We start from the raw sequence: 13,901 nt of genomic DNA, 5'->3' as shown, positions 1-13,901 counted from the left end.
CCTTCCACCTACCAGCGCAACGCATGCTAACAGTGTTAGTGTCGCCACTGCGTCGAGGACGATCCAACAGATAGACTACGGACATTAATTGTACCTGAGAATATGGATAGTAAGTGCCAAAACGAGATGGTTTTAATGAAATGGCTGATGGGTGTACGCCAGGGCTCTATATGTAATAACAGCACTGTCATTGGGAACAATCGAAGCTAGTGATTGCGACCTAAACCCTCTGGAGCAGCTACGACCAAAACAAGCGAGGAAAATAAAATACAACAGGCCGCTTCTATGACTATAGCTTTCATTTGCTATTTCTTCCATCTTCATTTCCACCGAAACAGAGGCCCTGTGTTGGTCAGGCGCAGATAATAAAAGAGAGAACGAAATCCAAAAATCTGCTTTGCCGAGAAGCCCCTTGCCGTGTAGATGCGGCTCCACTTCCCACGGGCTTAAAAGCTTAGCCTCAGCCCTTGGCGTCTTGGTATTAGGACGCTGAAAGGTATTGCTTTTTAACATTGGGTTATAAATAGAGGTGGCTTTCTTGTGTCTGAGCTCAGTATCTCCACCCTCATCTCGCTCTGGACACCCAAAAACAAGGGGAACAGAATTGTTTCAGGGCTGAAAGCAGACAGGAACAGGAAGGTCAGCGCTAACTAAGCTAAAGGCGGATTGCTATGTGCATTTAATGTATGTAATGAGTGAATTCTGATACTTAAAGTAGGACATGGAATAACCACATGTTCAGTGCGTATTCACATTCATTTGTGGATCTGGAGGCCACCAACTCACACACTGTGAAACAAGACCACCCAGTGAGTCAGAAAACATGGGATAAAACAGCGATTCTGATTCTGCTGCGCTTCCGGTGTCAAGTGCAGAAACTTTCGAATTGCCCCGCCCCCTCGTCTGAGTCTGTCCAATCACAGCGCGGCACCCAGAGTCCAAGCTGACCTCAATATATTCCCCAAACAGAGTACTTTTTCCCGAAGAGCACTGGTCTCAGCAACACATCGGTTAAACTGTGCAGAGAGCGCTTTTAATTATAAGAATATGTGAAAAAATAATAAATAACAAATGCAGGTTTGTGTGTGTGTGGTTTATTAAACCACAGAGACTTAATGTACAGTCTTGCATAAAAAAATATTTAGTGTTTATATTATTAATATTTGTTATATTAATATTGCTGTTATTTTTTAATGTAATTATTTTTATTATTTTTCTTTTACAAAATTTGCATAAATAATAATATATATTATTATTATTGTTGTTATTAAATGTTAACAAAATGCTGAAAATGATAATCAAATATTTTATAAATATGTTATATTTGAATTTTATTGTATTTTATAGTGTACTGTACTGTATATTATTTTCATTTATTACTGACATTTTTTTCCCACCTGTATTGGACTTAAACCCCGCCCCTTTGCTCGGATTGGCTGCAGCGTCACGCCTCTTATTTTCGGATTGGTCCGTACCCTCCTCGCTCTGGCACCTTTATTGGACGCAGCTGGACATTTTCCAGCGCTTCGATTGGCTTAGAACGTCCAGCCTCCTTCGGTCTGATTGGCTATGAGTAAGCGTAAATAAACAGCCAATCACGCCGCACGAGGGCGCATAAGGGCGTGGCCAGTCGCAATACGGGTGTGGAAAGGAACCCCAACGCGTTTCTGCCACACGCTTGAATGGAAAGTGGCCAGCTAGCCCCAAGTCGGAGGAGTGCGGCCGCCAGAAAGCGCTGAGCGCGCTCGTTCTTCCCGTTTGCGGATGTTTATCTTCGCTTTTGCGCCACGCGAGCCATGTCGGGACACTTGTGTGCGTTTCGAAACCCATGCGGCTTTTAACGTCGCACACGGACAAAAGATCCGTAGCTGGCTGACTGACTGTCGAGTGCACCGGGACTGCCGGGCTTTCGAGGCTTTAGAGGCGGCGGACTGAAAGTGCTTAACGGCGCTCTGAGGCCGAAGCTAGGTTTAGGACAACGTCCCAGAACTCTTCCGTTCGCCTGGACCGGCGTTTCCAACGAAGGTAACCGTTTGCGTCAAGTCTTTTTAGCTTGCGCCAGACGCGCAGAGATGCGTGCAGAGTTTACGCTTTCTGATTATGCTTTGTGCTTTGGGCGTGATGCCACTGTGTCAGAACTTTGACAACTTTCCTAAGCGCCTTTAAGTCTCACGTTTGACGCTTCCCTCGCGGGATGTCACTGCTGGAGTGGGCTCAGCCCGCGGTGTAGAACGTCCCGTAGACGCTTCTTCATTCGCACCAGTCCCGTCTCCATCCTTAAAGGCTTGGGATGGAAAGACCCTCAGAGCGTGCTGGAGACGCGCACTGACTCAGGGCCGTTCATAGTGATGGTAACCAGACGTCTGCATCTGAAAGCTGCCTCAGGAAGTTATCCCAGGGTAGAGTCTTCATGCAGCCGGGGTCAAAACAATGGGGCAGAGATATAATTAAGACCTCATATGTGTATTATGTATAATAGGTTGGCTTACTGATTTATTTAAACTGACACATTCTTTACAGTCAACATCGTCTACGCAAACCCTGACGGTGACTGTGGATGGTAATTAAGCCCACATCTATAGGATGTAGGCCTCATACAGTGGTCTATATGCCACCCCCTGGTTCCTAGCCCCCACCACCTCCCCTCAGTTCAGATACAGTAGCTGTAGCAGGACTTTTTATTAACAGAAGGGCCGTGTCTTTGAAGATGGACATTGCACTGCGGGTTTGTCCTGTTTGTTTCATTCCCGATTCACTTCTCCAGGCCCTGACGCATCAGGTGCGAAGCCTCCGTGCCAGCGGCCTGCCTTACGCTCCATAGGTGTCCTCCTGACCCCTGTTTTAGAGCGGGCGTCTTGCTACTCGGCTGCACACAGATGACAGCATCCATGTAGTGTGTGTTTATGAACAAGCCAGTGTCTGCAGGGCCTGCCCAGGCCGGAGTTGAAATCAGCTGCAGAGGACGTGCTCTTGACCCGTGTGTTGACTTCTGATCCACGTGTGGTGCCCAAACTTTTGCACGCGAGGGGATGCGCGTCACGTGACTCAAGCTGAGCATCACTGCGCGGGGTGAAGCCCCCAGCTGTTTTATATCTTGAGTTTATTAACCTCCAGTATTACATATCAAACAGTACTGGCCCTTTAAGTTGGACGGACGTTCCAAAAAAATAAGCTGGATTCTGATTGGCTGCCTAGGCTGCAACACTCTTTATAACAAGGGCTCAACGTGTTTATGCTTGCTTTATTTATTCATATATTTATATGCATGTATGGAAATGTGTTGGATTTGTGACGTCATAAAACTTCCAAAACAAGTACCCGCAGGAGGCAGTAAAATGTACATATTTGGCAACCCTTTATTTTGTTCTGTGTGTGTTTTTTTTTTTAATGTTATGGCCCCTTTAATCCCTGCAATGTTTAGCTAGGTGGCTGCACGTGCACGTGCAATTAGAGCAGGGACAACGTGCACCAGATCAGCTCCTTAATTTCTTCCAGCGCTCGAGCCTTATTGCATTACTCCGGCGCAGTGCACGAGCCACTCCAAGCCCGGAAACCCGCCTTCCTCCGCTTCAGCGCGAGACCCTCGCGTCGCTCCTGTTCCAGCGCGAGTAGTGCACTCTCAAAAAGAAAAAAAAAACAAAGTTATAGTACCCGAGCTCGAGACTCTACCCTCTACGCACGAGCCCCGTCCTGCTACTGCACCTCGCGTTCGTCCTCCTCGTGCAGGGAAGCGTGAAGCGCGGTGCGTGTTTTTCAAAACTGACCTCAGACCTCCCGGACTTACTGCGCCTTCAGTGCAGCGCACGAGCCACTTTTCGTGAAATCCAGCCTCACGCATGCATGCGTCCTCCTGTTGCGCGAGCCTGCACCGAGCTGTGCCGCGCGTGCGTGCGTCTTTTGCGAGCTAGATAGATTCGGACCATACTTCTTCCCCCCCCGCCCCCCCCCAACACACACCACACCTCCCTCCCTCCCCCCCTCCTCCACCCTCCGCCCCGTCCCCATCCTCTTTCTTTCTTTTTTTTTTGTTATTTTTTTTTTGTTATTTTTTTTGTTTTTCTTTTTTTTTTTTCTCATCGCGCGCTCCGTGTTTCCAGGTCTGCGCGCGCTCTGGCTAAAATGCACCACCAGCAGCGGATGGCAGCTCTTGGCACGGACAAAGAACTGAGTGACCTGCTGGACTTTAGCGCGGTAAGCCTGTCTCTTCCTCCTCATCTTCCTCCTCATCTTCCTCCTCCTCTTCTTCCTCAGAGCACCGCACTGGAAGGAAGAATAAAAAAAAGGAGGGCAAGCGCACGCGCTTCGTTTTGCACGCGCTGCTCGCGACGTTCGGTTTGCTTCTTTTTTTTTTTTTTTTGCCTATTTTTTTGGCGAGGGTCTTTCGTAGGCGCGCGCAGGTGGGCGAGTCTGGGTTATTTTTATTCATTATTATTATTTTATTAATTATTATACATCTTATTATAATATTCATAATAATAATAATAATAATAATAATAATAATAATAGGAGGAATCAGCAGCGCGAGCAAAACTTTGAGACGGCGGCGCGTGCCAGACAAGCGGATGCTCTAACCTTGCGCGAAGTTTGCGCCAGGACACTCTCTCTCTCTCTCTCTCTCTCTCTCTCTCTGTCTCTCTCTCTCTCTCTCTCTCTCTCTGTCTCTCTCTCTCTCTCTCTCTCTCTCTCTCTCTCTCTCTCTCCGGAAGCTGCTTTTCTTTCTTTCTTTCTTTCTTTCTTTCTTTCTTTCTTTCTTTCTTTAATTCGCAAAAGAAAAGCCCATCCCCTCCCCCTCCCCCTCCTCCTCCTCCTCTTACCCCCCCACCCCCCCACCCTCTCGCCCAGGCTGCCACGAGCCTGGGTCAACTCCACAGCAGCTTTAAGGCAAGAGTATTCCCACAGAGAGAGAGAGAGAGAGAGAGAGAGAGAGAGAGAGGTGAGGATACAGTGAAGGGTCACTGTGTAGCGTTTGATGGTGGCGGTGTTAAATGAAGGCTCTGAATAATGGGATTTTCCTGGGACGGAGAACACAGCTCATTGCGTCTAGCTCTTTAAACCCAACACAGTTTGTATGCTTTGTTTTGGAGGCCGTGAGGAAGGAATGAATGGATGAATGAACGAATGAATGAACGGACGCTTGAATGAATGAATAAATGAAGGTTTTCACCCCCTGTCTCTCTCTCTCTCTCTCCGTCTCTCCTCTAGATGTTTTCTCCTCCGGTGAGCAGTGGAAAGAACGGACCCACGTCTCTGGGAAGTGGACATTTCTCTGGCTCAAGTACGTGGGCTTTACTCTGGACTCTGTGGCGTGTTTCTCCTCATTGTTCTGTGTTCTGTTTATGATCCCGAGCGCCGCGGCTGCAGCGGTGCTGGCTGTGATTGGTTATGGCTGTGTACTCTGCGCTCGTTACTGTAGCCTCGCTGTCAGGGCTCCGCAGGCTTGGGTCCGGTGTGGTTTTACAGTTGGAGTCGGATGGCACTGGGATTTTCGTAAACATGTCACATGTGGAGCCGATGTTTGACGTGAGACGTGCACGTGTGTGTCCCGCTGAATGGACAGAACCCGTGGTGCCACCTTCAGATGATCGTGCAGCAGGTGTGACATGTGTGTGTCAGATGGCGTCAGGCAAAGGAAGTCCATGTTGTGAATTTAGCCGGGTTTTTTAACGATGCGTATGAAATTCATTGCTATAAAATAGCAATTACAGTGTTATTACTCTGTTACAGCAACATTGTAAAGAGAAGAAATGCAATGACTAGTTGTTGGTGTTGTGGGTGTGTGTGTGAGACTGTTGAAAAGAGAGTGGTGTGTGTGTGTGTGTGTGTGTGTGTGTGTGTGTGAATAATAAATAATCAGATACATTGTTATTACAGTTTTATTGCAGTGTTATTGAACAAAATAAATTTTTGTTGCGGCATGCATTTATACATACACACTCACAGCAATTGGTGACACTGTTATAACATTGTAATAACACTCTACCTTGTTAAAACTGCGAGTGTGTTCTAAGTGCAGCTTTGAAATTCTCTTTTTGTTCAACGACACTTATAAATTATATACATATAAAAAGCTATTACAATGTTTTAATATTGTTATAACATTGTAATAACACTTATATGTATTTTTTTTTTAATTTTTAATTTTAGGACAACAGTTCTTGATTTTAATCTGTGTTTTTGTTTATGTCTGCACGTGTGTGTGTGTGAGAGAGCATGCCTCTGGTTTAAAGATTTGTCTTATTATGAATATGAGATAATATTTATTATTATTATGAATGTTGTGGCTGTTGCCCTTGGCGTCCATTTTTTTCCCCAGGATGAAATTGCTAAAATAATGTAAATACATTTGTGTGGTTTTTGTTCCTTGTGATTATTCATTAATTTTTTGGTTTAGTAAAAAACACTTAAAGAAAAGCAGAATTATGGGGAAAAAGAGGAAGGAAGGAAGCGATGACCTTGACCCTGGACATGTTCTCCCCGGAGGAAGGAACGTTCCCCGCAGCACGGCCCAAGTCGGAGCTCCACACGGAGCCGGGCGTTCGGAATGGGTCGGAATGTTTGTTGTCACGGATTGATTCCCGTGTGGACTTTTGTGGAATTGGTCATTTCGGGACGCTGGCCTTCGCCGGAGCCTCGTCTGAAGCCAGTGGCTGTTGTTGCGGCGGCGGCGGCGGCTGGGCCCAGACTCTGAAGGGCCTGCATTGTTTTGTTTTTTGCCCCCCACCCCTCGCCAGACTGGTGGGTTGTTTAGAGTTTGCTAATTTGCATCAACCCCCCCCCCCCCCACCACCACCCCCACCCCCTTTTTTCTGTGTGCTGTGCTTTCCCTGTAAATTATGCCACCGTTTTTTTTTGCGCTGGTGAAAAAGTCGGATGAGGAGTGTGTGTGTGTGTGTGTGTGTGTGTGTGTGTGTGTTTCTCTGTGTGACGGATCCTCAAACACAACTACACCCCTCCCAATAAGACACACACACACACACACATATTTCCACCCCCTTGGTTGCCATGGAACTTGCAGTTGGAACGGAGATACGTGGAAATGTGTCCTAAAGTGTGAATCTGTCCCTCCACATCTTTCCTTTCAGAAAAGAATAATCATTAAAAATAAATAAATAAAAAATCCATAATCAAAAATTTATCATAAATGTATTCTTCTGCAAACAGCATTCCATTTGGTACACACACACACACACTCGATATCCATACTCTGTCAAGATGAATGTGTGGTTTTCATTGATTTCCAAACTATATTCAAAAATGACAAAAATTCCCCGAACTATTCCAAATTTTTAAAACTTCATCTCAAATTGTTTTGTTTTTTTTTCAAGATTTTTCAAAGAGTAATCCAATTGAAAAGAGTGATGTGTCATGATTGGTCCCACCTTCATTACGATTCGCCTTAATCAATCTAACCCTGGACTGATAATGTTTCTTTTTAAAAAATTCCAAAGTATATCCAAAAAAATTCAAAAATTTCCTGAAAAAAATTACAAAATTTCAAAATTTTTGGTTTTTTTCAAAGCTACTTTTTTACACACACACACACTCAAACATTTGTGAGTGTCAGGTCTTGACGCCCACCACCTCAATCAAACTGTGTAGTCCCTTTTTCATTTTTCAAAAAATGCCCAACAAAGTCAGATCAAATTTTTGGAACAAAACTTTATTGACAACAATGAAGCGCGAGGCAGGGGCCGGCGTCAACGCTGCCCACAGCTGCAGGCTCCTCCTCACTGACGGGGGGTGGGGGAGGGGGTTGGCTTTGGCTGGTACAAGATGATGCCCAGGCTAGGCCTACTGTGGGCTGTTGGCTCCTCTCTGTAATGGCTATAGCTTTGTAGCTACACACACACACACACACACACACACCTCCAGTAAAAGCCTGAGCACTGCTTCATTTCGGTTCTACCTGTCAGTCAAAGTGAAGAGGGGGGCGGGCTGATTGCACGCGGGAAGGAAACCAGTCGCTTAATACTTTGTTGTTGTTGTTGTTGTTGTTTTTTTTTTCTTCCTCTTCCTCCCACCACCCTGCGCCTCTCGCGGCGTCTCTTTGTCTTCCTCTCAGGAAGCAGAACGGCGCGAGAGCGAGAGATACCGAGAGGGATCTCCACGCTTTAATTGTGCGTAGGATTAGGAATTAATAGGCATTTTAAGCTGGTAATAGTGATATTATTAGTATTATTTACTATCTAATGCTAATAATTACCCTCCGTTAATAATGGCTATCATTTTCAAGGTTCCCCCGCCATAGAGAAAGAGAGAGAGAGAGAGAGAGAGATAGAGAGAGAGAGAGAGAGAGAGTCGCTCTCTCTGTAAGCAGGGGTAAAAATATCTTTTTTTTTGGCAAGGCTACGCTTCCATGTAAATGGACCTTCGTGCCAGCGAGTCCAGCGCCAACAGCCATGATAGAATTGTTCCTCGCTGCCAGTGACTGATACGCTGTGAATAGGGCCTACCTCCACCAGCCTCGCTGCCAGGTTTGGCACCAGATAAAAAGTTTGATGTGTGGTAAAGCATTTAGTAAATTAATCCGGCCCACATTGTTTAAGTCTGAAAAGATTGGGCTGCACCCGTGCGCCGCCAGACGCCTTCGTTTCTGAAAAACGGCTTATATTACTTTATCTCTTTAGCTTTTTTTTTTTTTTTTCGCCTCCTTTTCTGGGAGCGTGAGGTGCATTGTGTTATTAATAGACGTCTGATGGATGCTCTGCGCCGCTGCCAAGCCGACGCTGCTTACGAATCAACCTCCCGGCCGTCCTTAAGCTGACTCTGTGACGATTGCTGGGTAATATTTTAAACCAATCAGCCGCGATATTAAAATACGCTGCATTATCTGTGTAGCATTTGGACACACTTTGTAGCTCAGAGATTACACACATTCGTCCGTTCCGTGCTGCAGTGACACTGACGTGGAGGTGGTGTGTTAGTGTGTGTTGCGCTGGTGTAGAGTGGATCAGACACAGCAGTGGCTGCTGGAGTTTTAAAACCGACCACAAACATCCAGCCGACAACGTCCAGCCACTTATGAGGTGGGAGTGTCTAACAGAGTGGACAGTGGATGGACACAGTGTTTAAAAACTCTAGGCGCACTTGCTGTGTCTGATCCACTTCTATACGCTTGGAGGAGAACACTAACTGCCTTGTTCTGTATTGTTATGTTGTGATGTTAAATGTGATGGACTGATGGTTACGAACGGCTGTGGCATCACCTTGGTCCGACCCCAGCACTTGGACGACTCCCCTAGTGATCGTAGTGAGCGTATATACTTGTCCGTTGCGTCTGAGTCCAGCTGGAATTACACTGACAAAACACTAGGGCTGAATCTCAAATATCTTCTTCCACCCTATGTAGTGCAGAGTGTAGGTAAATAAGAGTTTCACTGTGTGTAATAGAAACAGTTACTATGGGCTTTAAGCTTCAGTTCTCCATGTTTATCATTCCGTGAACTGTCTGGGTGTAGTAATATTAGCTTTATCGTCCGTGAAGTGCACTATGTAGGGAGTAGGGTGTTCTTTGGGTGTTACAGAGTGCAGGGAACACTCCTGAGAAGTCACCTCACCAGAGCTTGTGATGTTCTCGTTGGTGAATCAGGTACGTTATTTTGAGCGGAGGTTTTTCCGGGTTCTTTAAGTGTTCTTGCCCTTTCTGTAACTGAGTATTGGAACGACACTTCGGTAGTTGAAGAAAGAACACAGCCCTGGACTTCCTCAGCTAACTCTGTCCATGTGTAAACATCGTGTACCCTGTCCAGAATCCAATCTGCACCCAAACCAATGCATAGGGTTAAATCCAGACCTCTGTATGATGCAGTGCCTTGTTTTGAACATGTTTCAAAGCTTTGGGGCTGGGTGCTGGTGGTAATAAAAATAGAGCAGCAGAGCCCTTTGTGTCCCTCTTGTCAAGGTTACGTCAGCGTAGCCCACTTCCTTCACTACATTATGCTGGGATTCCTGAGTCCACTGACATTGTTGAGGCCTGCACCCTGCTTCCTTGTCCGCGGAGTGTGTGTATGGGTGTGTGTGGGGGCTGTAATCTCTGTCGAGATTTGATAAGGCCACACTGTTAGCATGAGCTGGAACTGGGCCACGAGGCATGTTTGGAAGCGAGGTGACCTGCAGGGGCCGAGACGAGGCACTCCTTCCCTCATCCGCAGAAAGTGGGAACGGCCTGTCACTCGGAGTTTCTGGTCGCTGGGAAACTTGGAATAAGTGAATAAATAATGCGCCGAAAACGAGTCTACACCTTGTGTGGAGTCAGACATGTCCAGACATGTCCAGGGAAGGTCACCAGTCGCTCTGTTGCTGTTGTTTTTGGAGCGTGTGGAGGTCGCAGGACGTGGGGTCTGAGTCACCTCTTCCTGTTTGTGTGTGCCGACGTCCTGAGTGGAAGTGCGGCTGGCACTGAGCGGACTCCGGCTGCCTGGCTGGAAACCCACGGCTCGCACCACGCCGCTATTTTTAGGACCGAGAACACATCAGGGTGTTGAACTGGAGCCAAAAATGCTCTGTTTTTAATACAACGTAATATTTCATTTTGTTTTTGCATTTTATTCCCTTCCCTTCCCTAGGCTTTCATTCCATTCCATTCCATTTTTGTATATCTTTTCCTGTTCCAATTCCCATTCCCACTCCCTTCCCTTCTCTTCCATTCCTTTCCATTTCATTTTGCTGTGCTGGTATCCTTCCCTGTTTCATTTGGTGTTGACCCTTATTTGGCGGCCTGTCCCATTTTGTTCCAGTGCTTTCCATTCCTTTTTAATAATCCTTTCCAAATTATTCCCTTCTCTATCATTCCACAGTGCTGTGTTCCATCTTAAGTTCCATTCTGTTCCGTCCAGTCCCATCCAGTCCCATTTGAATCCATTTTGTTTTGATTCGTTTGTTTAATTATATCTAGTTGATTCATTGATTCATCTTCTGTTGAGGGTCGTGGAGGGTCTGGAGTCTTTGGGCATGAGGCGGAAACACACCCAGGACAGGGATCAGTCGCTTCCATCCTTTCATCCTTCCATTCAAACACATTGTGACACGTTTAATCCACTTCCATCCATTGTTTTCTATTCTACCGTTTCCTTCCTTACTCTGTCGCAGAGTAACTCCATTCCGTTTTCTCCCGTTTTTCCCGTTCCATTCAGGCCTTGGACCGGAAGTGCCTTCAGGTCCGAGTCCTTTATCTGCTGCATGGTTTAAGCTTGAGGGTTCCACTGATCCAGACTATTACGCACTAATGTGTGAATTCGTAAGTCTCGTAAAAAGAATCATAACAATAATAAGGCTCCAGCAAGGGCCTTCCCTCCCTTTCCAAGTAAGGCCCCAGGCCAGTCAATCAAGCCCCGAGCGCAAAGCCAGCGGAGAAAGTTAGCCCGTGGTTGGCAAAGTTGGCGGGCGTCGACAAACAAGGGCCAATTACAGCAGCGGCGCAGGGCTTTATTACGCCGCGCCATTCAAAGCCAAGCGCACATTACAGACCACTTCTCATCCCGTCCACGCTGACTCCTTTCTATGACAGCTCACTTGATCTCCGCCACGCCATCTCCTCCCACCTGTAGTGTGCTGTCATAGTAACCGCACATTTGAGGGGGGCGGAGGGACCTCCCCCCCCCGCGACGCCTTTCTCCACAAGCTGAAAAGAAGAATGTGAATGCTTTTTTTTTCTCTCTCTCTCTCTCTCTCTCTCTTCCCTCTCCCCACCGCGCTCACCGTCACACCTGCTTGGAGCGGCGGAGGTGAAGGGTATCAAAAAAGTATAATTAGTCCTCTGAAAATAAAGACGCGCCAGTGTCAGCCCGGCTGGTAATTAGCTCCGTAGGTGAGCGGCACACTTCGAAACGGGAACTTTTAATTAAAGCGACTGACTTGTTTAGAGACCGTCAAGTGCGACACGGGAAGATCCACCGCCGCAATGGCTGCCATAACTGAGGCGTGACAAAAGCTAATGTTAGAGTGTGTGTGTGTGTGTATGAAAGTGTGTGCATTCGTGGGAACAGCAGCGTTCGCTCGTGCCGCCATTGAGACGAGAGAGTTGACGACTCTTCTCTTCCTCAAGTCAAGTTCTCGAACCTTCCGTCGACTGATGGATGTCGCTCCTGATCTCAGCCAAACGAGAACCTGCTGCTTTCCTTCGATCCGGTAGCATCTGCTTACAGCTTGTGTCCTGCATTCCGTGATCCTCCGAGGGGCACGTTTTGGGAATTGGTTCCTCCATGGGCTGTAAGAGTTGCCTCAGGCATGTTGCTTTTGCCACGTTCCTCTTGGCAGATTCGTTAAGCAGAAAGGCAGATTTGATCACAGTGCACCGTGGTGTGAACCTCACATTTCTTAAAATCCTGTAGGCTTTAGTTACACTAGCGGACCACGAAGGAGTTAAGAACGGGCGAATCTCAAAGGGAAAAGAGTTTAAAGACCAAGCGTGTTTGTGTTTTAAAGGTTTATTTATTATCTTCCTGACAGAGCTAGGATTGGCTGTGATTGGTCATCCAGGACGTAGTGTTTTCTGATGCTCAGTCTTACACTCTTTTATTATTCATTGTAATTCATAGCCATTTTACAGTCACTAAGTGTCCACTCATATTCCCAAAGGCGAGGGGTTTGTTTACACTATGGTTTCTAACATTTTGGAGCTTATATTTTAGGTTTAGGATCTGGTTTAGAGTTTAGGATTAGGTTTAAAACTGTTTTTGATCTTTAAGAGTTAGGGTTAAGGATAGGGTTTTGAGTTAGAGTAAGGTTTAGTGTCTGGTTTAGGGTTAGGTTTAGATTTAAGGTTAGCTGTAGGTGATAGCGTAGCATAAAATGATACCTATTTGAGCATTTGGAGTTTAGGGATAGAATAGGGTTTGGGGTTAGGATTAAAACTAACGTTTTGGATTTTAGGATTAAGTTCAGTGTTAAAGTGTTACAGGTGAAGTTTAAGACTGGGTTGCCAGAAATTCACGAGAGCATCCATAAATGTTTTAATACGTATTTGATTAGTGACAATCCTGGGATCCGTGTTCAATCCATGTTCCCACATCAGGTAAAATCAGTCCAAATCCAATCTGTTGAAATGTGCCTGTGTCTGAACAGCCAGATTGGAATTCATGTGACTTTTACTTCACGTCGGCCATGTGTGCTCACTGCCCCCTAGTGTTCACTAGTGCATGTGTAAATGAGTGTTTCTCTGCCCGGATTGGGTTAAATGTGAAGAACCTATTCCTCTGTTTCCTCTGTTTCCTCTGAACAGTGGCCAATAAAGTGATTCTGATTCTAATTCGAATTCATTTTGAATGATCTCTGGACTGCCAGTTTTGTAAAAATAAATAAATAAATAAATAAATAAATATATGTATGTATGTATGTATGTATGTTGGGAAATTCTGGGAAAGTCCCTGTCTCTCATTCATTAGAGAATATAACTGGAAAAATGGAAATTTGTATCAAGTGTTTTTATAAAGCAAATATGTTCAGATTGAATTCAGATTATTTAGGCAAGTGTGAACAGCAGAACGAGAACAGATTTGATCTCTACATCAGATTCGGGCCACTTTTACCCACAGTGTGAACGTAGCTTTAGTGCGACACAGGAATTCATGTCGAGACCTGAACGAGGCTGTTTTATCGACACATATTTTGCTAATTTGATGATGGTCAGTTTACATTTGAAGCTGCAATCTGACCCCAAAGCGGTGAATAAGGCTTCCCCTGAGCGTTCAGGAAGAACATCTTAAGGAGTCGTCCTTTGCCCAGTGGCTAGAATGAGCTCACACAAGGTGAACTGCTTTTTTGCGCAGTAGCTCTTTTGTGTTTTATAAGCCACAGGCCACGGCTTACATGGCTGGTTATGCAGAACCGGAACCGACCCACTGCTGGCCCTCGCTTTGTTTTGTTTTGAAGGAAAGGGGTCAGATACAATTCCCAAAAGTTTG

The 13,901-nt window shown here is 45.9% G+C and overlaps 1 protein-coding gene across 1 annotated transcript in view; it reads left to right on the top strand.

Annotated features, from left to right (window-relative positions):
* The first annotated feature begins 1,723 nt into the window (after positions 1-1,723).
* Positions 1,724-13,901, top strand: part of tcf4 (transcription factor 4) — a 122,094-nt gene continuing 109,916 nt past the window's right edge. Inside the window, exons 1-3 of the mRNA XM_066645603.1 lie at positions 1,724-2,025; positions 4,098-4,191; positions 5,203-5,275. Of these exons, the coding sequence (XP_066501700.1) occupies positions 4,120-4,191; positions 5,203-5,275 (145 nt within the window). The 5' untranslated portion in view covers positions 1,724-2,025; positions 4,098-4,119. The remainder of the gene's footprint in view (positions 2,026-4,097; positions 4,192-5,202; positions 5,276-13,901) is intronic.

This window comes from Hoplias malabaricus, chromosome 15 (assembly GCF_029633855.1).
Source record: "Hoplias malabaricus isolate fHopMal1 chromosome 15, fHopMal1.hap1, whole genome shotgun sequence".
Lineage (NCBI taxonomy): Eukaryota > Metazoa > Chordata > Actinopteri > Characiformes > Erythrinidae > Hoplias > Hoplias malabaricus.
This window is presented reverse-complemented; position numbering and strand designations above follow the sequence as displayed.